This window comes from Helicoverpa armigera, chromosome 18, assembly GCF_030705265.1.
Source record: "Helicoverpa armigera isolate CAAS_96S chromosome 18, ASM3070526v1, whole genome shotgun sequence".
Classification (NCBI taxonomy): domain Eukaryota; kingdom Metazoa; phylum Arthropoda; class Insecta; order Lepidoptera; family Noctuidae; genus Helicoverpa; species Helicoverpa armigera.
Window position 1 is genome coordinate 1692600 of NC_087137.1, and position 27645 is coordinate 1720244.

The following is a 27645-nucleotide window of genomic DNA, read 5'->3' on the forward strand; positions in this document are numbered from 1 at the left end:
TAAGGTCATAAAGAAGCGAGAATAGAATCAGCTGTACAGTTCAATGTCGTTTAGCATTCTCGTGAGTGCGGTAGCGTGTCTGTGAATAATAAATAGTTGGTGTAGTGTTGTTTTGCTGGCGGTGGAGACACGTCAGTCCCCCGCGGCGCGACCAGTACCCTCGCGAGGGCTTGTACAATACATAGGGCTACATTGTACATACGCTACCCACTCATTACTACCACTGATCATAATTGAACACTTACACGGGTTCACACAACTTTAAGCCCAACAATTTGTAGAGATTAAGCTTCCTCGTGTAAAGCAAGATTAAGCAGTCTCGTTTAAATTAAGCTTTCATTTTAGTACTAACTGATTCTCGCGGTATCACCTGCGTCTACGGGGACCTATTTCCCGACGCCACATAAAATATAGCTTTGACACTTACAAATATAGTTTAGTTTTCTATTAGTAAAAGAACATTCGATTATACAGACCAATAAACTTTACTTCATAATATTAGTAGAGATCATACCTAATGTTAGGGTTTATACCTAAGCTTCTTGAATCATAACATAGCGTAGAATGATCGCATAATCGCATCGCGTGCTTACATCAGAATCTAAGCCTAAGGGAATACAACTCACTCGGTTCACAGCACTCAAGGATCAAACCCTGAGACTTAATAAGGATCAATTTACAATATACGCCAGAAGTTTTCAGCTTGTAGACTTGGAATTGAGTTCAAGACAGTTTAGTTCCCGTGGCACCCGTCCCAGGCGAGCCCGGTAACTCCTGGGAGGCGGAGGGAGGGTTACGTAGCTACCTCGATTACTTACACGCGCGCCTTTTACTCACTTCACGAAAATATCGGGCGTAGGCGCTAAGCCAGCGGACAAAGATCCCAACAATTGCGAGGGCATTCGAAGATTAGGCGACAATGTTGCTCGCCGTACAAACTTTTTTTATAAATCACCCGCTCGGAAAATCGGGATACTTTGAGCCGTAACACAATTAACGTTCAACTATGAGCGTATTTTCGGACGTCCGTATAATTCCTTTATTGCTGCCGTAGAACAATGAATTCGCAGAGAAAAGCCAACGATTGTTATAGCCTTATTCATTGGTACGCCCACGTTGACACTGAGGTACTAAAACTGCTTCCAAATATCGCATGTTGAGTCGTGATGCCGTGATGGAAACTGAATACGCTCGCGTTTAATGAAGATGGAAGCTCGAACAAGTGCCGTTGATCCAACTAATTACAGAATGCAGATCGCAGAACATTGACCAAGTAATCGTGGAAGGCGAGGTGAGGCGACGCGGCCTGTGATTGGCGCTCGCGGCAGGCGCGGCTCCGTTCACTTCGCATGACATTCGGAATACTTTGTTGCATTGTAGCAACTAGCTACACAACACGAACATACAGAAGGTAAACAACCGTCTCAAATTATAAGGCCAAACGACAATAAAAGGTCCTAGATGCCACCTATGCCTTGAGTCTCTACTGACAGTCTGCGGCGAAGCCCTTGTGATCAAGCCTCGTAAAAAGTGATCGTTCTGTCGAACAGATTTACTTTCAGACTTAAGTTATGTGGTTAAAGAATCATTCTTTACCAATGTTGGCCTTCACTTAGAAACATGCTTGACAAGCGTGGCTTCTACTAAAACCATTTTATCTTATAACAAATGTTACAAAAAATATCCATCTTATGCGACCATGCTTTATGTTGAACACTTCTACAGGGAAAGGCAATCATCCATGTTTCTTAGAAGCAGTGAACTGTCAATTACTCGAGACTTGAGGCTCGGTACGTTTGTGCCAGTGGCTGAGAACGTAATAAAACTATGCTATGATCCTAGTCTTCATTGTAAATTATAACTGCGTTACCAGATTACGTTTGAAAGCCATACCAAAGAGTTGTACCTATTCATTGTTGTGAACTGAAAACCTAAAGCAAAAATAATAAAAATAAAAATAATAAAATAATTCATTGTTGTGAACTGAAACCTAAGCCTTGTGGCACTCGATTGAAAGGTAATTTGTCTGATTTCAATTTATCTCCTTGCTAAACCTGCGGGACTGCCTCAAACAATAGTTATCAAAGCCATTTTGAATCTAATAAATAATCAGGGTTTAAGAACCACTTTTAGGAATTCCGTTTGTTAAGTACATTCCTATCGCGCCTTTCAGTTAGTCCACATTCCTTTTTTACTTTACCGCATTGCGTAAGGGGCAGAACCACATTTTGGCTAAATTATTACGAATGGTAAGTGGTGAAGTTTAGCGCTGATTGCGCGCCGCACCCGTCTCGATTACAATGAAAGGTATGTGGGAGCGAGCGCCGAAGAATAATGGCGCGATGCGTTCTCCAACAATGTTTAAACCATTTGTATGGTCTGTGAACTGATCATGTATTAACTTGGCTTCACTTTAATGAAACCCAAATAAATTGGATATGTATCCAAAACGTGTCTTCTAAGGTCTTTTTGAAAGGAATCTGGATTCAGGACAACAAACATATTGTCTAAATAAGTCATCCGCTTTTCTGAGCTGTGGAGATGATTTAGGTTTTTGCCAAACTAATCAGTATGAGTACTTTTAACGATAGGACCATAGAAATCTAATCTAATATGGATGTATAATTTAGGTGTTTTTTTTTAAACGGGTTCGGAAAATCTGTCATTTGTCAAAAGGTGAAAAGGCTGTTTTATACAAATATAAAAACACCCGTTTACGGAGCTCTTTTGTCCCACATAACACAAGCAACGCCGGAACAGCTAACATTACTTGAAAGATAATGCGCGTGCGTCGAGCTGCGCATGACACGCTCGCGTAATTACTCCCTGCGCCCGAGTGGAGCGCACCGCGTGTAAAACGAGACCGCCATTGTTTAGCGCGCCTCTTCATCCTGCATTGTTGATCCCAGGGGTGAATTTCCGTCCAGGGGGATCTATTGTGGCACTCGATTGACGTGTAGGGGTCAAAATATAGACCTAAAGATTTTTTTGCGTGAGTAAATTGACATCTTGTGGTTTCCATATTCAGAACTGACGTTTAGATATCTGTTAGTCATTAAGCATTAACTCTTGCGGTCGTATGTGTTCTAATAATTCCCGTTTTATTTGCTAACCTAACCCTTAGGGCTCCATTAAGTATGTATTTAGTGTAATGGTAAGTCCGCCAGTCTGCCGAGTGAAGACTACGTGCAGCACAGTTACAGCCACTTAAGATAACCGTAACTCGTTTTTGTATCGTTGATGGAAGCAATCGAATCGTAATTTGCTACCGTAATATCAATGGTGTATCGGTTTTTGATCGAGGAAATTATAGGCTTTAAGTAATCTCTATGGGTAGCCATTACTGATACAACACAACGTGAACGATAATTTTGCTGGACTTTACGAGGTTGGGCAGGCTTTTAATTAGTCTCAGTTTGATAATTACTGAGAGAGGTTTAGTTAAATCAATTACTGTTCCTTCAGCCGTTAATTAAATCTCAGAACTGTATTGAAAAAACCTGTGTAAGGTTTTAAATTAAGTATTCAAATTATTTGATGGAAACTAGGATTTGATTCTAGTACTTAGTGAGTCAACTGCAGCATTATTAAGATCTACAGACAGATGAGCAGATCTTTAAATTGAGTAATTTACGTAACACGAATCCAGTGTTCAGACCACTCACTTCCAGTGATTCTTCACATCCTATTTGACGATCCTTCATAAATGCATCTTTTATTGCCATAAAAATACTAAAGCTAAAAATTTCTGAATAATTAACCGAAAACAATTTGTTTTATTTTTGACCTTGCTTTATTAGGCGAAAGATTTCATATTGTATAAAAAAATATTGATGATGATAGATACCTAAAGTGAATGTAGCCACATGAAGAGTGTGACAATAGTTTTAAAATAATAATAACTATTGTCTAATAGGAGCCATAAATAATATTGACGTAACCGGGAACACCCAAGTTGTTAACGAATTAGTTAATTAAGGCACAACAATGCGAATTATTATTATCTACGACCGTTGCGTGTCGTTAATCAACTTCTCAGAATGTTTTAAACTAAAACTTTATTACCTAACACCTACTACCTAACAGTTTCCCTACTTCTTTGGATAAAGATGAAATCAATCTTTAATTTTCTTCAACGATAAAGCCAGTATAAACCTGATTAATCCATTTGTATTTATTCCAACAATCCATCCTGTAGGTAGGTACTACACGGCACATCAAATATGTATTTTTATCAAACCGATAAAGTTGTTTTTTGCATAACCCGCGATACTACAATCAATAATACCTAAAACAATTTATTCAGACAAAACATAAAATGGCGGTGAATTGGCTGAATACAAAAACGCCTTTATCATGTTTTGTAACCATTATGTACTATCGCTAAATTGGGCAAAGGTCGTGTCATATTGTCTGGACCGTTAGTACTCTTGTTTTAAATGCTCTAAATAGAAACTAGGTCACGTCTGTGCATCGGGAAGGATAAAGCGCTAGTGATAAAGTTGGATTTATCACGAGGAAACGCCTGTGTCGAGTCTCGACACTCCCAATGTTGGTCATAGCTTTGTTTAAGGTAATCACACGGAAAATAACGCTCCAACCCACCATACATGAAAACCGTTCAATCATTACTAATTTATATTACTACCATTACGCCGAAACACGTAGCTGCCATCTAACAGAAATTAATTACAGAATTTAATACGTAATGAGCAGGCTTACCTACGCCTTACCCACCTTACACGAGTTCCTCGTAATTTGATTAATTAGAAATATCTTTTAATGGCTTAGCTAGGTGTTATGTATTTTAACAATAATATAGGCCTTTTTAATACTATAAAGTTATGAATATAAGCGGTGTTAGATATTAGTGCACACGAGTCGCAGGCGCAGTGACCTTTCACAATGATTGTAGTTAAACTAGCAGACTAAACAAATAGCAGTTTCGCAGACTTAAAAATACAAACAAAATAAATATAAACAAACTTCTGTCGATAAACATAGGCATTACTGCAGCTGTTACAGATTTTCATTCACATAGTTTTCGTACTGAAGATTTTCAAGTGATTGGCAAGTTGTTTTCTATCCTCTTAGCTCTACATCCTATAAGATTCTAATATGAAAATACTGAATCGTTTAATCATACGGATATAGATACAAATGCGGGAAAAACAGGAGAATCCAATTTTATTTCTAAATAAAAAACTTAGTGGAATGTGTTGTGGTTAGTTATTTTGCAAAACAAAGGTGTAAATAGGTAATGACTGCTATTGTGGTGGCTTCAATCGCCTGTTTACCACATTATGTAGGTATACATCAGCTACATTTATCAATTCACATTGCATAATTATTTAGCGGTTGCACGTCACTCGAACAATGAGTAGGTATCGACTTGCACATGTTTGTGTGACACTAGCCGGGCGACGCTGATAACACTATTTATCTGCCAGTACATGGCCGCGGAGTATCACTGATGGTAATCAGCAGTACCAGCACAATGGACGCGGAAATGTGCCGTCATCTAAATGGACGGTGCAGCTAAATTAATAGCGCTTTCGAAAGGCTCAATGACGCTGTGCCTTTGTCAGGTTCTACCTATCTGTTTTTGTATGAATAGCGCACCTATCTAGCTCCTACCTTTTCATTGCGTTGAACTTCAGACAGACCTATAATAGGTATTATGATTGAAGAACGATACTTTATGATGGTGAATATATAACGATCCAATAAGACTCCAATTGGGGTAAATAAACATGACTTGAGTGAAAATCAATTGCGAATATAACTATAGTAAACTGAAAAGGCTAGATAGTGAAAGAGATATACAGCCACTTCCATGAGACGCCTCTTCGCGTGTACCAGGGCTCCGGCCGGTGAAAGTCGGACAAAGACTCAATCGATTTTGTTTGTAAGCAATAGTAAAGTGAACTAGGCGTAGAGTAGAGCGCAACATACCTGTTTTCGCTTGAGTGGCAGGCTCTGTTGCTTGAGGTGCACGGGCGGCGGCGGCGGCGCCACGTCCCGCGCCGCCAGCTCGTCCAGCAGCGCGGCGCACTTGTCCTTGTCCTGCTCCTCCTCCGCCACGAGCAGGAAGCGCCGCCACCGCGACGAGTCGAAGCCCCAGTGGCACGTGCGGTGCTCCGACTCGTGCGAGTGGCACACGAAGCGACGCGGAGAGTAAAGCGCGCGGCACTCCAAACACTGCACTAAGTTGAGGTCGAGGGCGCATACGCCGCGGGCGCCGCCGAAACACTCGTGGTAGACGCGGAAGCCCGGCAGCTTGTGCGGGCGCGAGGCGGCCGGCGCGTGCAGCAGCGCCGCGCACAGCCGCTCCGCGTCCGTCTGCGTGATGAGGCCGCACGACGGCGCCGACTTGGGCAGCACGCCCGTCGACTTCAGCTCGTGCAGCTGCTCCGGCGTGCAGCGCGAGCAGTAGATCTGCAGCTCGTCACACACGCGGTTAATCTGTTCTAGCGTGAAGTCCGTCAGCACCGAGGTGAGGATCTGCGGCAGGCACAGCCGCCGCTCGCCGCCCACGCTGAAGCACGAGATGGGCTCGCCCTCCAGCAGCGTCTCGCCGCGCTCGCCCAGCACGGTGTCGGCGGCGAGCAGGATCGGCGGCGCGGCGGGCGGCGGCGGCGGCGGCGGCGCGTCGCCGCACGGCTCGGCGCGCCCGCAGCCCGGGCCCTGCAGGCTGCGCGGCGCGCTCGCCTGGTATGTCTTCAGCACGGAGGTGATGTGCGGCGTCACTACATCCATGTTCGATCACCCCCACTGTCGTTGCGGCTCGGCAGGCGCATGACAAGAGCGAGTCTACGCGCCTGCACGCACGACGCGCTCCGGCCGCGACCGAAACATGTCTGCCGAGCCGAGTGTGCCGTCGCGACGGCCCGGCCGAGCGAACGCCGCTCACCGCCGGCTTCTCCGCCCCGTCGCCGCACGCACACCCGTGCAAAAAATACGCAAATAACCTCAGTTTGAAACAAAACAGACGCACATTTTCACTAAATATTAGCACTCCACGCACTGCAAATGTAAGATCCGTAGAATGTCAGCAGGCTGCATTCAAAAAGTACGCGAATCATCGAAACAAAGTGGTACGTAATAGATGCGGACGCGTGAGACTGGGGCGTGGATTCCGGCGACCGGCCGCAGTCAAAGCAGCAGACGGATGGCTCGGCTACTGGAGAGTCTAGCCGGCGCCCCGCGACCCGCGCCCGCGCCCGCCGCCGAGTCACGTGACCGACCTTCCCGTCAAAATATCCAGAATGGCGGCGCGAGCCGCGGACCGCCCGCCGCATAGACTATCATAAACAGATAGTTCGCTGGAAATACTTCACCTGCCTTACGGTTGATTTCCCGTAAATAGATTCAGCATAAATTGGAGAAGTTCGAAAATATGGGTAAACATTACATATAAATATATCAATCATTAGATAAATTAAAATAACTAAACTAAAAAACCCAAGATTTTGTAAACATTGATAAATAAATAGCTGATTTGATAATCACTTCAAGAATTTGACTAATATCGATAATTTAAAATTCATTAAATAATTTATTTAATTAATTAAAAAATATGTTCGTAATGGAAAATATATTTTTTAAGTAATAAATTAGCATATTTCAAAACGGTTATACAACAATCAAAAAAATATTTGTTGTTGTGATTGTTGTCAAACAAACATATTTTTTGTCTGCTGTACCTAATTGTATTTGTATAAATAATATAATGAATAAATACCGGTAGGTATAAATAATTATAAATTACGTTAATACATAAATGCTCTGCAAAAGGTCCAATTATTCCTTTAAATAATAGTATCCGAACCAAAACGTGCGTAGTCAAGAAACAGCTGCAACTGTCCACCACACTTGCCGCGGTCTGTTCGTGAATGGTTGACCATCCTGTCATGCCGAGTTCCTCTTATCAGAAGATACGTTAAATTGGTGGGTCCCTGTTATGATTTGAACATCTGTGGCAGTGTTTACATTTTATCAGAAGCCTGAAAACCAAGGGGTTTTTCCAGGGCCCGCAATCGGGCAGCCCGGGTAACTGGGTTGTGGCAGTAAGATAAGCATTCGCTCCATGTAAAACACTGGTTCTCAGCTGCATCCTATTAGAGCCAACGCTGAATCAAACTATGGAAACACAAAAGTTTTTAATTCACATTAATAAATTACTTACCTACCTACCTCGTGTTCATGTCATATAAACTTTCGAAAAGTAGTTAAAAAACATCTAACGTATTTTCCTAACAAATAACTAGTACTAACTTAAAGATTAAAAATATTTCACTTTGCGACTTTGCTGTTAAAAGTTCCAGCAATAGCTGTGTCCAGTCTGGTCAATTTGCGTAATCTTTGATGCCGCGACACGCGCGGGGCATGCGAGGTGCGAGGGGAGCCGCGGCGCGGGACGCGGGGAGGGCGGGGCAGCTGCGTCTACTCTGCTCGCACAGAGCTCCGTGAAAACTGCTTTTATCGCTACAAATATCACCCACTCCAATTTCAACCTTATTATTAAAAAGCTAGAGTCTATTATCATGATGGAAGCAAGAAGTCGTGCTATAAATTATACGGTCGGTAATCAAACTTCAACTTTATCGCAAAGCCGTTAAGATTAGTTTGTTTTCAACCATATTTTATGAAAGATATCTTTTTCAAGCTTATACATAAAATAAGTAAGTACTTATTGTAATTCACGCACACATAGTTACCTAAGTATTTTTAATAAACCCTGTTTTTCTAAACTAATCAATAGCTTGATTTAGGATTTTACAGACATAAGTCTGTTTTGTATACTTACCTACACACCTACATAATTAGGTGCCAAACTACACTAAAATTTCAATTAAACGGCTCAGAAAAAGAATGAAAATAGCGTTGCTAATTCAAACACGATTTTCAGGAACCACAACAACAAAAAATAGAAAATTGACAAGTTCCTAGCAAGGTTCTGTACCATACGTAATGATATAGATACTTAGCTACTCTATACATACGTACATATTTACTTAGGCAGCGTAGGTAGTCTAGCTAAGTAGCTACCCCAGAATAAGTTCATGTATCTCACAAAAAGTTCTTCCTACCTGGAAACTAGAAGTGCTACCCACGCAATAATGCCCACATCTCCACGAAATATAAACAACCTTATTTTACTAAGATCATAAGTGTAGCATCTAAGTAAATACTAGTAGGTAGGTAAGTCTAAAAATAAACTAGGTATCACAAAGGTTTTACCTACGTCCCTAGTCCCGAGGGAATTAGGTACCTACTTTACGTACCCGGATGAAAAATAGACTATTTACTATGTTATTTTGATGTACCTAAATATAACGTACTTACTAGCTTTTTCCGCCATTTTACTAGCGTCCCGCGGGATCTACTTCATGTACCCGGATGACCCGGATAACGTTATGGTCTATGTCACTTGAATTTATACCTAGGGATGATAGTCTAGCTTTCCACCAGGGAAATAATTTTTCAAATCGGTTCAGTAGTTTCGGAGCCTTTAATGTACAAAATCATCATCATCTGCCTAGCCTTTTCCCAATTTTGTTGAGGACGTCGTCCAGTCTAATCGGATGCTGATCAGTAGGTGTGTTGTGTATGTTTTTAAGTGTTTTTTTCTTTCTTACTTTCGTACAAATAAAAACAAACAAAAAATCTTTCGTCTTTACCTACGTGGAAAACAGCTATTGACCAAAAAAGTTGAAACCTATAAAGTTGAACATGTTTGTTTTCTTGAAAACGCATTAATGTCGAGGGAGGATTATGCAAAGACTACCAACCTGCTATTTATCCGGGTGCTGATTAGTTTCCGCGAGACGCGGGTGAAACCGCTGGTATAAACTAGTTGAGTATACAAATTAATTGTGTAACATAATAAATAAGTGTAGGTACTAATTGAGTTTAAGGGATATTCAATACTTAAAACGTTTTTGTACAAAAGTAAATATATACATAGAATTACATAAATGGTTATTATTAACCGGCTACCTACCTACTCTGAAAATCTGTAAGATATGATGAGATAGGGATGAGATAAAAATTTGTTTCCACAGATTTCCAGATTCTTAATTTGAATTTCCCGCTTTATTTTCCAGCCGATTTTACAAAAGTTGTAATCTTATTGCCAATTATGTAAATTTAAGACTCACATAACTTTTGTTACACAACAAAATTATAATTTAATTAATTATAAACGGTGTTTTATTTTGACAGTATTATTAGATCTAAATCTAATCTTACTGGCACTTTATGAAAAGTTTTGGTTTGTCTCTGAATTTTATTGTCTATGCCTATGATTGCGTTCCAGATACAGTTATCTTTAATGAGATTTGAAGCATTTACGTGACAGAACATTTTAACACACATAACTATTTATAAAACTGGTGATGTTCAAAAAGGTTGGTTAAGAAGTAATTTTACATATTTAAATAAAAAACGAATGAGCACTCGTTATGTTCCCATAATTCTAGTATAGTGTAATGTATTTTAAAATACATGATGAAACCTAAATGCTTACAATTATATTTACGGATTTTGAAACGCTGATAATTTTAATGTCATTGATTTGATTGATTGTCATGTCAGGTTTCTCAGAACTTTAATCTGTATTATTTGTACTTGTACCTATTATTTTTTGTACAAAATCTTTTCCACCATCGTTAAATAAATTAATAGGCGTTTAGCCTACCTTTGAGTAAGTTGTTATGGCAATCTATTATTTCTTATGATCACGTGCAAGCCGTGAAAAGAATTGTGCTAATGTAAGTAAATATTATTGTAGTAATTGCATTTTTTGCGTATTATTTGCAGACTTTGATGGATCCTTGGGGCAGTGAAGTCAATAATTCCGAGGTTGTATCGGAGTTTGAAGACAATTTCCAACCTCCTTCCGTGTCCGAGAAGTTATCGGATTCTGAGCAGTATCTCGCTATTTTAGGTAATTGATAATAAGTTCAAGTTCTAATCGCAATTTAACGACTTTTGATTGGTTACTGGTTGTTGGGCGACTATGTTGCTACACAATGTAACTTGAAATGTGATTTGTGGGACAGTGGTGCGATTACGAAATATATTTTGTGTGACGCGGGGCTGTGGCCACATTCACTACTCGCCGCGCGCTCGTACCGGACTTGTCGCTGTCTACCCAAGGTTGTGCGCACTCATTGAATCTACACACGAAACATTATTACAACTTTAGTGCATTTAGAATTTCTGAAGGTGCACATTAAAATTTGTTTCAAAATTTCACAAAGTTTTTAAAGATTGTGGTTGTAAAAATATATTAACACACTATATTCTCGTTTCAGAGCGCAAGTTAAAGGCAATCAAGTCCAAGAACAAGGTGGTTGACAACCTAGCTGCATACAGGGCTGACTGTATTGACCGGTTGATGCGCGACGGCTGTGACTTGGATCCTGTTATTGGAGACACTGAAGACGAGAAACTGTTGCAGGAGTAACTTCTCTATTTAAAACATAATATTGTAAGTAATCATGGCGTCAGCTATTAACATTGATTTATCAGGAGCAACATACTGCGTACTGTCAGGGGCTTCCCAAGGTATTGGCAGGGCTATTGCAGTTGAGCTCTCAAAGCATCTTGGTCCTAAATCCCTGATGTTGCTGCTGGCACGCAACAAGGACCAACTGGCCAAGACACAGGAGCTCTGCCAATCAGACAACATTAAAGTTGTCTATCAGTCCATGGACCTCTCTAAGGCCACTGCAGAGGAAATGTTAGATGCCATCAATAATTCTCTAAAAGGATATAAGATCAATGACTTTGCCAACTGTGTGATCTTCCACAATGTTGGTTCACTGGGTAACCTGGCCGTGCCCACGGAGCGCATTGAAGATGTTGATGAGATGAGGCACTACTATGATCTGAATGTGTTTAATGTTATCAAACTGAATACTCAGTTCCTTAAGGTGTTTGAGGAGGTGGAAGACAGAGTCATCATTGTGAATGTGACATCTCTGTGTGCCATCAAGCCCATGAGTGGCATGGCCAGCTACTGCAGTGGCAAGGCCGCCAGGGAGATGTATTTCAGAGTGCTTGCAGAAGAGAAGAAGCATGTCAGAGTGCTGAACTACTCCCCTGGGCCTGTTGAGACATCTATGATTGACTATGTCTTGGCTGAGACAGTGAACGCTAACTTGAGAGATGTGTTCATGTCGTTCAGGTCTCAAGGGGCACTGCTTAAGCCAGAGGTCACGGCTAAGAAATGTTTGAAAGTATTGCTGCAGGGCAAGTTCAGCCCGGGCGCGCACGTTGACTATTTTGACGATGAGTAGATATGTTTAACTATCTAGAAGTAGCTTTCTTACTTGCATATTTGCCAAACTATCAATGTGATTATAAATTATTAGCTTTCGAATATTCGTATATGATGTTATATGTAATCTAGTTAATTCCATATCAATCTGTGTTACTAACTAGGTCTGTTTCACTGTTAGACATGTATTTAGAACATACAATGTGTGTAGCGTTCATCTCCATAGACTATGTTGTGTGTCAAGCTATACTGTGACTAAAATAACTCTACAAAATGTATAACTTGTATTTTAAAGTGTTCTATGTTCTAAAAACCTTTTTCTAATATAGTTCTCATAATAATCCTTGACACAATATTCCCAATAAAACATTTGTTGTTAGTTTATTTCTTTCTTATTATATTTTAATTGTTATTTAGTGTTAGTTATTCTCTAGGTGAAGACTGGAGGGCTGAAACTCGCACAAAAGTTGATATCTTGGATATCTTTTCGTCAACATCGAATTTAAAGTAATCTTTATTTTATTCTTTATTAATAACTAAGTAAAAGGTTGGGAATATTTTGTCGAAAACGAGATGTTACCGTCATAGTACTAGACACATTTGGATAATAAATTACCTAGTATTGGTATAATGTATTAGTATCAAGTGTAGTGTCGGTTGTACCGTGATGGTGTCATAGAAACACTCATAGGAAAGTAACATAGTTCCTAACATTCCATAACGTTACATGTATCTAGTAGTCTATGAATGCAATTCATATTAACAATAAATGCTTGAAATAAATCTTGTTTTTGTTACCCTTTACCTTATCTCTATTATTTCATGATAATATGAGTTACATTCATATTTTTTGTTAGTAATAGTTTATCAATTATCTTCTAACTTCTGACCCTTCTGACTCTCTGCAGGGTTTGTTATGTAAGAAACTCATACTCAGAGATGATAAGAAAAATTACTTAATAATTTTATATTCGATAGCATTGTTAGAATCAAAATAATTTAAATATTGATTAAGCAACAATTAGAATTCGCATGACAAATCAAGAAATATGCGAATCTCTCATTATTGCAATTTTGCACAAAGAGCAATTTAATATGAAAACAACAGAAATGCGAGACTGGTAGCTAATAGATGATGAGTTTGCTAAACAAAAAGTATGAACGAGTGCCTTTTTGAAACGAAAATAATGTGAACATGAAATCGCTTAATTCCATATTACGCAAAACTAAAGAAACCATTGATACCGACGTTAAATAATGAATGGCAATGAAATCACAGTAGTAAGCTATATCCATGTGACTCTCTGTCCGTCTGTCTGTCTGTTACGCTTTCACGTCTAAACTTGGTACAGAGATAGAGTTGACCTTGAAAAAGAACATAGGATAGTTTTTATCCCGGACTTTTGTGAAGAATTATCTTGAAAACGCGATGTATCCGAACTCTACGCGGGCGAAGCCGCGGGCGGAACCTAGTTTATTATAAAGGGGAAGTTTGTGTAACGACCGACAAATTGATTGATTTGTTCATAATTTCCGCGGTTAAAGTTGTGGTACTCGTAGGCGATTTGGTTTCAACGGCTGTATTCCTGTATAGGATAGTGTCGATTTACGTCTCCGAATCCCCTTACTAATAAGTATTATAAATGCGAAAGTAACTCCTCATAATAAGTCTGTAGGGCTTTTACTCTGATGCAGTATGGCTTTCACATTTAAAATACTGAACCGATTGAAATGATAATTACCTATATACTTAAACATACATAGGGAATGAGAAAAGAGATCTTATGAAACCCGAATCTTTAGGTTCTCGTTCCCTTTGGTCCTTTTCACATGCATGGAGGCATGACGTGAGAAGTAGGTAGAAATGTATGAACTAGGTATTACATAAAGAGGTTTCACATGGAATGCCGACCGTGCCCTAACTGTATGTGTTGCATGGCATGTGAAAAGGCCCTTTAAGTGACAATATGTATCAGTTTTTGAAATAAAACTTAGTCTTTTGAAGCACTGCCGTTCATATATAAAAAGTTCAATAATGAAAAACTTGCAACGGTACGAAAACACTAATGCGTGAGCCCGCCTCGAGCTTGGCCGTTTTTAAGCAACGTGTTTTATAACAGTGACACAAAAGGTCATTAGTGGACTTTAAATTATATTACACAATTGCTTTCAATGTTACTCAATAATAATTAATTTGTAGCAATTATCAAAAGATGATCACTCAGTCATTATTTTAAGTATTTAATAATTTAAAAAATAGCGCTACCTACTTATTCGTGCACTAGGAATTTACCTGTCTCCCGCGATTCCATTCGCGTCCCTAGGGAACTTCCTAGCGCAACCACATGAAAAATAGCTTATGCCTTTTCTCAGGCTCTACACTACACTATATGTACCTATATCAAACTTTATGTATATCAGTTCAGTGGCTTTGGCGATATACTTACAGAGACTGAGTTATTTTCGCATTTATAATTTAGTACGGATTTTATATTCATTCGCGTGTAAAACAAAACAAATCTTTCATTATTCAGTTTTGCTAATCTAAACAACGGAATAATCAGTATGGCTTCTGGAACGTTCCAGATATGATGCAGTGATGGCTGGTCGCAAGAGCCTGTTTATCTTCCTCATGGGGCTGGCGTGGAAGTGCCGGCTGAGCATGCCGCTGCTGCTGAGCGGGACGGTCGCCGTGCTGGGGAGAGCTCTCATGTTCCAGATACGAGTGCATACCGTGCATATGCTGCATGAGAATGAGGTACGTACCCTGGGCCGTAATCAAAAATGTGGCACAAGTTAGGGAGCTTTGTGGCCAGAAAAAATGAGTATAAATATATGTAATGTCGATTATGTCGATGAGAATCAATTCTACCTTGGCAAAGTCGTATGTGAGACCCCTATGATCCTAGAGTAATTGGAGACGTAAGTAAAGGAGGTGGTAAATCGTGTGCGCGGACGGGGGTCACTTACTCCGTTATTGCAAAACTGACAATATGGATCTCGTTCATTTGGAAAGATAAGTAATAAATATTGTTTGGTAGATAGTTTTTGTAAGATAGATAAACGTCAAACGGTATGTAAAGTATTGTTAAGTTATATCGCCAAAAATAGCGTTCCGCTTTTAAAATGGTGATGAGAAGTGCGTTACCTGCCACCCTGCTGGTTGGATAGACCCATGGTAGAGTTTCGTACGAAATGGCCAGGTTACATCGAGCATTAGGTAATCGTAAAGCATGTTTACTGCGTACAACATAGGTGTAAATCCCTTTTATTGCACAAATCGGATATCCATCGTGTCTGATATGCATTCGCTAGATTATCTACCCGCCCTTGTGCGCATCAACTCTGTGCCAGTTAATTCGATTACCACAGTCATCGATATTTTGTATACATTACTAGAAACTAAGCGTATTAACAAGCAATCCTTTTTAGGGATCCGCAGGGAAATAAGAGATTCTTATACTTTTGGCATGTATGAAAATCTACGAGATAAATCTTTTTTTTTAATCTTTTTGTGATGTCTAAGTAATTTTCGCAAACTTTTAAACAACGGCTGTTCTCCTCCAGTTGGCATATTACGACGACGAAGACGAACAAGATGAAGACGAAGGCTCCTGGGACACCGAGTCCTCAGACTCCTGGGAGACCATAGTGGAGGAGGTGGCTTACGGGTGATCCTCCATCGCATACCTACCATTTGTTCTCGCACCGATGTCTACTGTCTCCATCGTACGTAGCTTAGGCAGGGCATTCCACATATTTCGGCAAAGGTTTTCATCATGTTTGTAAATATTATCATTATTCCGTTGTTCTTTTATAAACATGGTCGAAGGTTTTCGGTTAAGGAACTTTTTAGAGGACTTTTTGCTATTTATTGCGTCACAAGAATTAATTTTAAGTTCAGCTTTCGAAACAAAGATTGTGATTTATTTTATTAATGTATTCATACGGAAATAGGTGTATATTGTTTTTGTTTGTTAGCAATGATATTTTAGAAGGAATTCTTTTCAAGATTGGACTTTGGTTATTCTTGATTCTATTTTAAAATTCTTGCCAACGGCAGCGTATTGTGTTGCGAAGTTATCATATCATCATATTTTATTGTTGACTCGATATCCTACTACATACGTTCATTATTCCATGTTTATGGGTAAGAATTTGGGGAATTTGCTCAATTGTACCTAGCTGCAAAATGCGTGGAAATCCATGTAGTGGATAAGACTGTATAAAAAAAATCTTCCGAGCAAAATTACATTTGTAATTCCTATTTAAAACAAGATAATATTGTATTTATAGGCTGTCTTCGGTCTTAATCAAGATCGGTTATGCAACTATTCTTCCATTACAGTTCTGGGTAAAAAGTAAAAAAAATGTTATTCATATGTAAAATATTTTGTGTGAATATGAATAAATAAATATCTCGATTTCGAGTGTTCTTATTTCCTCAATCAATTACTGACCTGAATGAGTAGTTAAGCCGTAGGTTGTCGAATGCTGAACCAAGGCCTTCCATGGGCCTTCCCTATCCATTTCCAAAGGACTAGTTGGTGATGCCTCTGTGTTGTTTCTACCAGCTTTATAACTCGGTAAATCTGTTCAGACGTCAACTTCGTTATGTACGGAACCCAAGATTTACTCAACTCTCCCTTATTCTCTTTGAAAGATTGTTTGACAATCTTTTTGTTTGTTTGGATCTCGAAAGCTCCGAAACTCTTGAAACGATTTGAAAATCCCTTCACTGTCGAGAAGCTACCTTTCCCCGGTTGATATACCTAAGCCATATTTTATTCGGGAACGGGAAGTAGTTTCCAAGGGATTTGTGGAGAAACTGGAAAACAGCTAGTGGGATTATAAAGAAAATACTTTTTACTATCCAAACATTTTACTTTATTACCAAAAGACGCTCAATTGTGACATAAACATCTATTTCAGTGTTACAATTTGTAAAAAATTGGCTAGTATCAAATAAAAAAAAATCTAAAAATAAGTACATGCGTAGAAAGACAAAAGTTATGGATAATAAAGTCGTAATGGATAATAAATAAAAACTATGTATATTGGACTTAATGGGTGAAAATTATAGGTAGCTTAAAAAAATAACATATCACCGGTTATGGGAACCAAAACTACAAGTTTCACATTTATGTTTGTAATTAATTAAAATCGTATCGCGATAAAAAACGGATCTTAAAAATGTCATTTACGTCGTTGAAAAACGAATCAACCTGTAGCATTAAATGGATGAAGTGATTTTACTTTTTTCATAGCACTCTTTCCATGTTTGCTAATTTTTAATATTATCACTCCGAGAAAAAAATACGACCGTTATGAAGCTGGTTCTTACCTGAAAAATGCAAGTTTTGGTACCCGGTAACACAGAAATAGTGGCTTATGTCGCACAAAATGTGTGGTGGACAGCAACATGACCTATAGATACCTGTTTTGTACCGCCATATTGAAAGAAACTAATTTTCTTTGAGTTTCCATCACGGCCTCTTTACTAAAACAAGTAATACCGAGATAATGTTACTGTTGTTTATTGGATGTACGGAGACTTTCACTTTGCTCAACTCTCACCATTAAGGAGCCCATTTCACGAGGACAAACGGGAAAACACTTTTTCATATATTTTTTTAGTTTCTTATTCCCATTCAAATTGTTAGCGCAGCACCTAACAATCCGCTTTTTTAATTTTATAAAATTTTTCGTTTTTTTTGCGTGATCCCCGTTTTGCCCTTTTTATTATTTCAATTCACTTGAACTTATACGAGCTCCTGGTTGAATTACTTAGGCGGAGGCGGAGCCGTTAATGTGAAGTACAGTTTGTTAAGCTGTTCAAGGAATACAAATATAAGGATGGTCATGGGTCCTATCTTGGCGTAAGTTGGTAGCAAGCCGCTCCACAAGGTGATGATACCCTCGTTCTTGATGACGTTCCTCAGTACTTCCATTTGGCCCGCGCCGGTTTCTGAATTTTGTACTCTGAAAATTGTGGAAAGAGTATGTGAATAGAATACCTAGTGGATTTTCTTCTTCCTGCCCTGTTCCCAATTTTATTTGGGGTCGGCGCAATATGCCTTCCGCTACCATTCTTTCCTGTCACTCGTCATAATTGCACTCACTGCCTTCTTATTCATGTAAATAAATTGTGGATTTTTTGGTAAGGTTTACTTTGTGGCATGTACCTGGTCTTGACGATGTCGACAGGAAGCGAGGCAACAGTGGTGATGAACCCAGCGATCATCGCGCACACCGCGTGAAGTGGTAAGCCGTCGCCCATATATGACATCAGTACTTCTCGAGCCTGCAATATTCAATCATTAATAGGATTGTTTTACGAAAATATGTGGTCTACTGAAGACCACATATTTTCGTACGCCTCGCACGTGGTGAAGAAGGCAAGATCTGCGACAGCTTGTAGGCTGCTTGGACTAGTTAGGCTGAAGACTCAAAGAGCCAAATGCTACTGGCGGTCTATTGCAACAGTGGTGAACTGATACTGAAAGGCTGAGGGGCATGTCGTACTTTTTGTGGGACCGATTTTTGTAGGTCGTTCTGAGAAGTATTTTTCGACTGACTTTTTGTAGGATGACATCGTAAATGAGGTATTACCTGTGAATAGGTACCCAGTTGGGCGCCGTTCACGACCATAGCTCTGCTGACAGTGGCGCTGGCGCCTCTCCACAGTGTCGTTATTCCTTCTTCGCGCGTTATTCTGCGAATAAGGGTAAGTATATACCTATCCATTCAATAATAGTCATAATTTGATATATGATTTTTTATGCTAAATGAAGGCTGGCTGGCGCTCGTTGGGGAAGGCCTTCGTTCAGCCAATTGACCACATGTCTTTTGGTAAAAAAATATCATACAGAAATAGATTAGAAAACAGGTAGAACCATTTATACAAAAGTTAACAAAGGAAAGTTTGTGTATGTAGATACTTTGTTTCTCGTTCACGCAAAGCTACTGAATGGATTTTGATGAAACTTGGCAGTAATACATCAGAATTACATTTAGACCAGCTTATATCTGCCGACAAGGAGTTCAGTGGCTGGTGGAAGCTAGTGTCTAATATATCAGTCTACCTGGCTAAGGCGTTGAAGACGTTCTTATAGTTCCTCTTCTTCTCTGGCGGCAGTCTGCCGTCAGCCGTCATGCGGATCAGTGCCACTTCAGCCGGAGTGCCGATGTACGCGCCAAAGGCTCCGGCGCCCATTCCCAAAATAATCTTCTTGGGGAACGAGGGGGGACCGTAGTGACTGACATGGCAAAATAAAAAACATATAATGCCATTGCTTGTTGAAAATAAGTTTTCTTTCATATAGAACAGTCTTTCTACTTGCGAATGTCTGTATGTTTGCGAGTATGTGTGATACTTCAAATTAACTCCTACTGTGGATAAGGAGTGTAACAAGACTGTAAAAATTACGTACATTCTTACAGAAGCTTGACTTCAAGGTACTTACGCTTTGTGTAAATCGAACAATGCATTGAAAGCACCAAGCCTGCCCGTGCCATAAGTAGCTTGTCGGAGAAGGGCAGCTGATAAGCCCACGTAGAAACCGAAAATGCCCTCGTGCTTAATGATAGACTTGGCGACATTGGCCAAGCCCATTTCCTTCCCCTTTTTACCCAGTAGCTGCATACGGGTCTTCAACAAATCGGCAGGCTGCACTACACAAATTGCCAACATCCTGCAAACAAGTAGGTATATGAAAATTTTAATGTGGTTAGATATTTGAATGTATACATTTTAATATAGATAATGTTGCAGAGTCAGAAGGAACCTATAATTATCTTCAGTAATATGTCGATACTTTAATAAAGCCGACAAAAATGAAAAAAACTCGTAGTGGCTGGAGCCCAAATACAACATTCATTGCCCATGATAAGTAACTCAAACTCAAAATATTTATTTGCTTGTTAAAGTAGAACAGGGGCCCGATTCTGCTAAGTTAATAATCTCAGTCGGATGTGAATCGTATGTCGCTTAAGTAAAATTTGCAGAATCGTGCCCCAGGTGTATAAGACCTACAAGACACTACCACGACCTCGACATGGCCCTCTGACCTTACAATGACAGGTATGTACATACTTCAGTGCAACTACTTTGACGTTTCATGGGAAAATGTAAACTCCTCTTGGAAACTAAACTTGCTCGTGTTTGGAGTGTCGACGTGATGAGAAGAGAGAATGTCTTACCCGCTAGCTCCACCTATGATGAAGTTCATGTATTTGGGCATCATGGGCTTTGGTGCTGGCGCCCCAGGTTTCGCGCCAGGCTTATCACCCATTGTGTCTGATTTTGTTTATTGCTTTTGTAAAAGGATATTTATAAAAAGGATATTTTTTTAGATTTTTTGCTTCATTTTATAAAAAACGGTGACTTGGATCCATGATCCTGTTGGATTGATTATTTGAATGTCATATGTTTTAGTATTTGACAAATCATATTATTTCAGCCTGCTACATTTTATCGTGAAGGTTTTAATTTAGAATCAGTGTCTCTGATGTTTAAAAATACCTACTTTCTCCCACAGATACAAAGTAAAGAATATTTTGGGTCTCCCCAAGAATTGTAGAGCGAGGATGGTCCTTCCCGTAGAAGCGGCGGGCAATTTCAAACAAGTCATCCTTTCTATTAGGCACCTACCTATGCAGCCACAAGCAGCAAGCATACAGCTTTCATGCATTCGTTACAGATCTAATATTGATCAGAACACGGAATACCTAGTTATTTTTTTCTACGTGGATCGGAAGAAGAAGAAGATTCATCTGCGATTAGGTTATTTTTGGCAAAGCTTGGCGCCGTCGGTCCGTGGATGGGACACTATCTATGAATCCTTGGCATGTGAATTTGAAATTTCTTGGGTGGGTCCTAGTCCCTGTTGTCATTTGAGTGTCTTTGGCAGTCGTTATCTTGACTTACCCCAGCGGGGCCCAGTAGGGGCAACCAAGGCCTGCCGGGGCTGCGGGTTGTTCGAAAAAGATACCGCGGCCCTGGTACATAAAAGGCCTACGACAGAACACGACGGTTTTTGGTGAGTACGAGTCTGACACTCCCTCACCGCTACTAACCCACAACGGGAGGGGTCATTTGATGATTTTTGACATCGTCAAAAAAAAGTCATTTACCTTGACTTCATTTTCTATAGCCCTCCTTGGGTTTAAAATAAAAAAATATATATTTCAATTCTCTTTCTAGGATGACAATATCAACTGTGACAACAAAAGGGTTGAAAAAAACCGAAAAACCTATAATATTGACAGTAGTACCACGGGTAGTTTTTTCTTGCCCGTGGTACTACCAGAGTCCAGACCGCTTGGTAGTACTACGGGAAGAAAAAATTGCCCGTGGTACTACTGGTAGTACTATTGGTAGTACCACGGGCAACAAACGAGAGAAATAGCTAGTAGGCCATAAATAAAAATATCCCCATCTTACTTGCTGTACATGAACATTTTAATGTCATACGCCGTTATAATTGAAATACCGTTGTCATAAGAGCGCAATTCTCAAAAATGTCTGAGCCGTTTTAGATGAAACTTAGTAAACAGAAGATAAGGATGAGAAAAGGAGGTGAAATAACTTTACGAAGCGGACGAGGGAAATGTATTAAATGAAATAGTCATAGTATCGTATAAGATTTATTGATATATAATTTCGAACAGGTGTACTACCACTGCCACTCTTCAGTGAAATCCTGGTCTGTAGGGAAGTGCCTCCTGAAACAAACGTGCATTACTATTGATTACCGTTTAGGAAATATTCCTCCGTTTTAAAAAGGAAGGAATCGGAATTTATGTCTTCAGACTTGTCAATCTGTTTACTTGACTGCCAAGAAGGGTCATGTTTTTGCATGTCGGGTTTAACGTAAACGTAAAGCCGATTTGACAAAGCTTTTATATTGGAATGAAATTGGCTGAACTGACTTAGATTCAATTTAGTATGTAGACAGCTTAGTCTATCAAGATGCAGGTCTCCTTTTAACAGCTCACAGGGTCCTGTTCGTCTATGTACCAGTTCAAGCGTATTTACTGCAAGATTTTTAATTTCTTTCACGATGGCAAAAATTATCAAATGACCCCTCCCGCTGTGGGTTAGCAGTGGTGATGGAATGTCAGACTTTTACTGACTTAAAAACCATCGTGGTCCTTCGTAGGCATTTTATGTACCAGGACTGCGGTAACTCTTTCGAACAATCCCACAGCCCTGTTTTCCTTCACCTTTTTAATCAGTTATTTGGTGTCCAAGATATAGGCTACTTAGAAGAGATACACAGAGGAGGAATGGCTTCACCTCCGATGCGTGGGCGTAGCAGGCGAGGCGGGCGAGGCGGGCACGGAGCGGCGCGGCGGCGTGCGCGTGCGCGGCGACCCCGGCGTGCGCCGCGCCACCTCGCCCAGCAGCGACAGGCACGAGCGGGATAGACGCTGGCTGAAGTTCTGAACACAAAAACATAGAAACATTAAGTAGATAGATAGATATACACTTTATTAGGCACACTAATTTTACATTTTTGATCTAAGATGTAGTTAACGTTAATTGAAAACAGCTAGAAAAGCAGAAACCGTGCTAGTTAGAGAGTAGAAATTTTCACAGATGATGTATTTCTGTTGTCGCTATAGCAACAAATACTGAAAACTTGAATAAAATAAATATTTTGGGGGGCTCCCATACAACAAACGTGTTTTTTTTGCTCATTTTCTAAATAGTAAATAATGGTACGGAAACCTTCTTGCGCGATTCCGACGCGCATTTGGCCGGTTTTTTTTTTCATGGTCGATTTTCTTTGGTGATTTTCGAGAATCTGCATCTATAGAGGATTGTTAATATTGCACTAGTTGAGAATATACCCAAAAGTATCTACGATGGTGAATACGTCCTATTACCTAAATGATTTCAGTTACCGGTAAACAGGAGCCCTTCATCTCGCGCAGGTCTATCTTCCTGAAGAGCTCGCAGAGTAGCAGCTCGTGCAGACTGGGGGTGCGAGGACCAAAGATCTGCTCGATGATCTCCACTACCTGTTCACAGAGAAAAACCTGCTTTTTAACCTACGTAATAACTGTAAAATGATATGTGAACGAACGGCGTCGGCAAAATTCTGTAGGTTAATTTATTAAGTTACTTACCGTCAATCGCAGAAACGTCCATTAAAATTAAAGCTTCTTGGAATCTATTGCTATCGCTTTTTAACTTATGAACAAAGAAAGAGTCAGCAATAGATTTAAAGAAGCTTTAGTGGATCTTTCTGCAAATAACGGTCAATCTAAAAGTTTATTTCAAGGAGATATTAAATCATATTTAAGTTTCATCCTTCTTTTGTATTATCGCCGCTTATTGCGAGACTTAGGTTTACCAGAAAGAACGTTTGATATTGACCATCTTCGTCTCATATGATCTACAATTATTATCCCATTCCGTTTACCTTATTATACTTACATTAGGATAATTAGGCAGCAAATCTGGTAATAATGACAGGTCAATCTCAGCGCCGGCGCACATCTCGAACAGTACGTGTCCCAGAGACAATGCCTCGACGTGTTCTAACTGTGCCGCTAGAGCTATGGGACACCGCGGCTGGGCACCTATAAGAGTGTTCTCTAAACCGCATATCCTGTAAGCGTTATTAATTTTTGCTGACTATTATCACGAGTACAAATTTAAAAAGGTTTTATTTTCAGAATATGGTCCCACGTTGGGCGCCAACAAGCGTTCTTGGCGCCCAAACAGGGCTTTCGAACACTTACCGCGCAACACCGTTCTGTACTACAACATTTCCTGAATGCAAGTGTCGGAATGGAGGGAACCCCTTCTCTTTAAGGAAGAGTAATCCTTCTAACATTTGCCGGCCGAACCTCGCGACTTGCCACGCCGGGAGGCCAGTGCCTGTAGTTCCGTATTTACGAGTATACTCTTCGTTCCACATACTCTGCAATATTGAAAGTAAACGGTTTACCTGAGCTGTTTACAGCTAAGTACAATAAAATATAAATAGCTTTACAGTTCTTACATTCGTAAAATCAATATAACTATTCGGTTTACAAAAAAAAATCATTAAAGTCATTGAGTTAAGTTCTGTAATATGGTCTATAACTGGAAGGAAGTTAAGTACTCTTAAGAAGCATTGAGACTTCCTAAATAATTTACTTGCGATGTTATAATTTCTTTACTAAGCAACATATATATACCTTGTAAATTAGATCCTTGAGGCTCCCTCTAGCGTTAAAAGGTAACACTGTAAGAGCATGGCCGTTACAAAGCTCGAGATCTAGTACGGGATAAATATAAGGATGGTGGAGAGCTCGAAATAACTCCATTATCAATGTCTTTGTACGCTCGCCTTGCTCGATGGGACATTTTGAAGTTAGCGGCATCTGGAATATGCAGTTATATTTATGACTGCAGCTACACTTATTGATGATATTAAAACTACCTCCCAAACGCATATCCTTTAAGAGATTGTTACAGAAGTATTGTATTATGACGATTATATTTAATATTTTTATCGTGTAAGCAATTGTTGGTGAGCCCAATAAATAAAATAAAATATGAAAGTACTCAGTACTAGTGTAAGTATCTAGACTTCATCGATTAGAACTTTAAATGAAATGTAGACTAGACTAGTCTACATTTCATTTAAAGTTCAGTAGTTCTGATGTAAAAGGGCGACAGACGCAGAAGCTAACGTTACTTTCGCATTTATGAGTAAAGATTTTAAACGCAAATCCAATACGTGGTAGTAAAATTATCATTACTATTATATTATATAATGTTTTACCTCTTTTTTCTATTTTACTGCAAAGTGTCATTTGAAAGATTAAAAGAAAAACGTGCCGTCAGTAGAGGTTACCTTACCAAAGTTAGAAGTCTGTCGGTTTTAATGGAGTTGTCGTGAATTGCGAACCAATGCTTGTTAGTTCGGCAGCCGATGGGACCCAGAGCGGACAGTAAATCGTATCTGGAAACATACTCTTATTGTGGAAAAGAAACGATATAAAAATTTCGTCATCTGCCCACGCTTTTTCCCAACTATGTTGGGGTCAGCTTCCAACATAGTTGGACACAAGGAGCGACTGCTTATTTTACCTGCTCAACCCAGTTACCCGGTCAACCCAATACCGCTAGGTAAGACTGGTTGTCAGACTTACTGGCTTCTGAACTTCTGACTACCCATAACGCCTTCCAAAATGCTCAATAGCAGCGGTGAATGCTATCAAAAATAATAATGAAAATAGTTCAAATCTCGGGGGGCTTATAAAATAAAAACACGTAGGTACCTGGGTGACTGTGCCAAATATTCTGTACAAATAGCCAATGCAGCTGAGCTCTCCATAGAGCGGTCGCCGACTCTGTACAAAACATAAAATGGTATGTAGCATACGTAGTCCTAAACAAAATAACCTCTCACTGCATCAAGAAAACTATTTTTGATATATAGGCAACCAACGGCTTGTAACATAAGCAAGTTATAAGGTCTGATAATTTGTTGGAAGGTGAATTTTGAAAAACAAAATTGTTAAACAACAAAAAGGAACTAGATTGTTAACAGACTTAGATAAAATGTGGCACGTAGAAAGATCATAATTTTTCTGGCTATTCACGAGTCTCATAGAATTTGCTATATTTAATAGCAAATTCTATTCTTAGCTTTCTAAAACTATTAAAAGAAGAATATTTGTGAACCTTGGTGACGCAGGTGGTTCCAAAGGCGAAGACTTGCCGGAGCCAGTCCCGATGATAGACTTGTTGAACAACAGCTTGGCTAACGAGTCTATCTTCTGAGCAACGAGCGGAGCACGCTCTGAATTCTCTTCTAAAATATGGTGATAAATAAAATTTATCGTTTCTTATTTAAATAAATAAATGTGCTCTCAGTTAAAAAGGAAATGACAGGACTTTTATTGGAGTGATCATTTTGCATGGGCGTTATTAATTTAGACCATTTTGATCCATAAAATACAAAAATACAAATCGATTTTTCATTTTCAAAAGGAGAGTATGAAACTATTGGATAAATAATCAAGAATACTAATTACTTAGAAGAAGAAAAAGAAAATAAAAGCAGTACTTGAGCTACAAGCGCACGATGATCCTTCGCCATCGTCCTGCCTTCCAGCGTCTTGCGTTAGCGATAAACAAAACAAAATGTTTCAAGCAATTGCTGTTCATTGTAAAAAGACCATCGTACGCCGAAAAGAAGAATAAAGATTAAAAGAAGATAGAAGAGTCAATACAATCTAGCTTTGAAGTAACAAGTTACACACTCGTATTCGGATAATTTAGATATCAGTAGATAATGTTTAGAAAAAGATAGGGGATGAAATGATGACTTATTAAAAAATATAAGGCACGATTGATCAAAGGCGAATTAAGACGTCGTCTTATAGAGCAGTCCTGTCTTATCTCAGAGACCTGAACTAATTAGCTACGTGTTAGATCTTTTGATATGCTTATTTCCAGCACCGGATATTAAAAATGAAGCTTAGGATACTGATGAATATTCAAGTAAAGGAACACTGTGAGCCTTTTCAATATCTATGTATAAGTACCTTATATTCATTAGACTCACCTTCACTCTCTTCTCGGTCAGTGGACACTGATCGTATTCTGAACGCATTCCGTTTATTGGCTGCAGCGATAGACTCAGGGTTGAGTTCAGCTGCAGATTGAGCCCTCCTGCAAGCACCACGACGTTTCTTCTTCCTATAACTACTCCGCGGCCGTTCCTGATAAAACCGGTCATGACCGGTCGTCTCCGGTTCTTTCTGCTCTTTCCCCTCATTATTAGCCTTCATATGCTGGTACAAATTGAACATTTTCGCGGATTTCCGTAAAACGCACAATCTTAGCTTCTCTAATTTATGTTTCATCAATGACTGTTTTAATAAAATTATTCTGGAATCTTCATTACGTGTTCACTTGTAAAAATCACTTTTGTAACTTGGTATTTTACACTTTTGGACGAGTTTTATGAAAAAAGCAAGTTATAAGGTCTCGTTGTAACTTTTAGCAAATGAATGCTCACACTCGATGTTGTGTTGTGACGAGTAGAGGATTAGGTTTCGCTTGGGCTGTGTGTCGTGCAAGGCGGTACCGCTGTGACTTCGCGAACTATGTCAATAGTGGCTAATTGAAGTCCCACAAGTGCCGTATTAGCCGACAACTGGCCCACGTCGATATTATTACCCTGATGCTAGTCTTTTACGTGTATCTATGACTTTCATGTATTTAATCTAATACGTATTGTAATTTGTATGAACTACTTTGTTTTATAGATTAAAACAAGCGATTTTGCTTAAATTCTGGGATTTCATACGGTGGCCGGCGGATATGAGGATGAGTACCTACC

The 27645-nt window shown here is 39.5% G+C and overlaps 4 protein-coding genes across 8 annotated transcripts in view; 1 reads left to right on the plus strand and 3 right to left on the minus strand.

Annotated features, from left to right (window-relative positions):
* The window catches only part of LOC110373189 (ski oncogene), a 61591-nt gene extending 54317 nt beyond the window's left edge, over positions 1–7274 (minus strand). Inside the window, exon 1 of the mRNA XM_049846311.2 lies at positions 5956–7274. Within this exon, the coding sequence (XP_049702268.1) occupies positions 5956–6759 (804 nt within the window). The 5' untranslated portion in view covers positions 6760–7274. The remainder of the gene's footprint in view (positions 1–5955) is intronic.
* Positions 7275–10330: 3056 nt separating this feature from the next.
* Positions 10331–13072, plus strand: LOC110373195 (sepiapterin reductase). Of its 5 annotated transcripts, none has more exons than XM_049846451.2 (3): positions 10331–10412; positions 10825–10951; positions 11322–13072. In XM_049846451.2, exon 3 carries the CDS (start codon positions 11508–11510, stop codon positions 12306–12308), a length of 801 nt encoding a protein of 266 aa, XP_049702408.2. In that variant the 5' UTR covers positions 10331–10412; positions 10825–10951; positions 11322–11507; the 3' UTR covers positions 12309–13072. The 5 variants fall into 5 exon arrangements, with proteins under 5 accessions (XP_049702408.2, XP_021186052.2, XP_021186055.2 ...); XM_021330377.3 differs by lacking the exon at positions 10331–10412 and adding an exon at positions 10552–10708; XM_021330380.3 differs by lacking the exons at positions 10331–10412; positions 10825–10951 and adding an exon at positions 10615–10775.
* Positions 13073–17997: 4925 nt separating this feature from the next.
* LOC110373251 (mitochondrial 2-oxoglutarate/malate carrier protein) lies at positions 17998–20719 on the minus strand. The gene is made up of 6 exons (XM_021330467.3): positions 20492–20719; positions 19756–19983; positions 19375–19548; positions 18902–19004; positions 18475–18593; positions 17998–18271 (listed from the first exon to the last, which is right to left on the minus strand). Exons 1-6 carry the CDS (start codon positions 20581–20583, stop codon positions 18073–18075), a joined length of 915 nt encoding a protein of 304 aa, XP_021186142.1. The 5' UTR covers positions 20584–20719; the 3' UTR covers positions 17998–18072.
* Positions 20720–21932: 1213 nt separating this feature from the next.
* Slob (Slowpoke binding protein) lies at positions 21933–27285 on the minus strand. Its single transcript, XM_064039175.1, has 10 exons — positions 26866–27285; positions 25980–26109; positions 25574–25645; positions 25152–25254; positions 24485–24670; positions 24044–24225; positions 23736–23910; positions 23201–23317; positions 22590–22735; positions 21933–22012 (listed from the first exon to the last, which is right to left on the minus strand). Exons 1-10 carry the CDS (start codon positions 27164–27166, stop codon positions 21967–21969), a joined length of 1458 nt encoding a protein of 485 aa, XP_063895245.1. The 5' UTR covers positions 27167–27285; the 3' UTR covers positions 21933–21966.
* Positions 27286–27645: the final 360 nt, after the last annotated feature.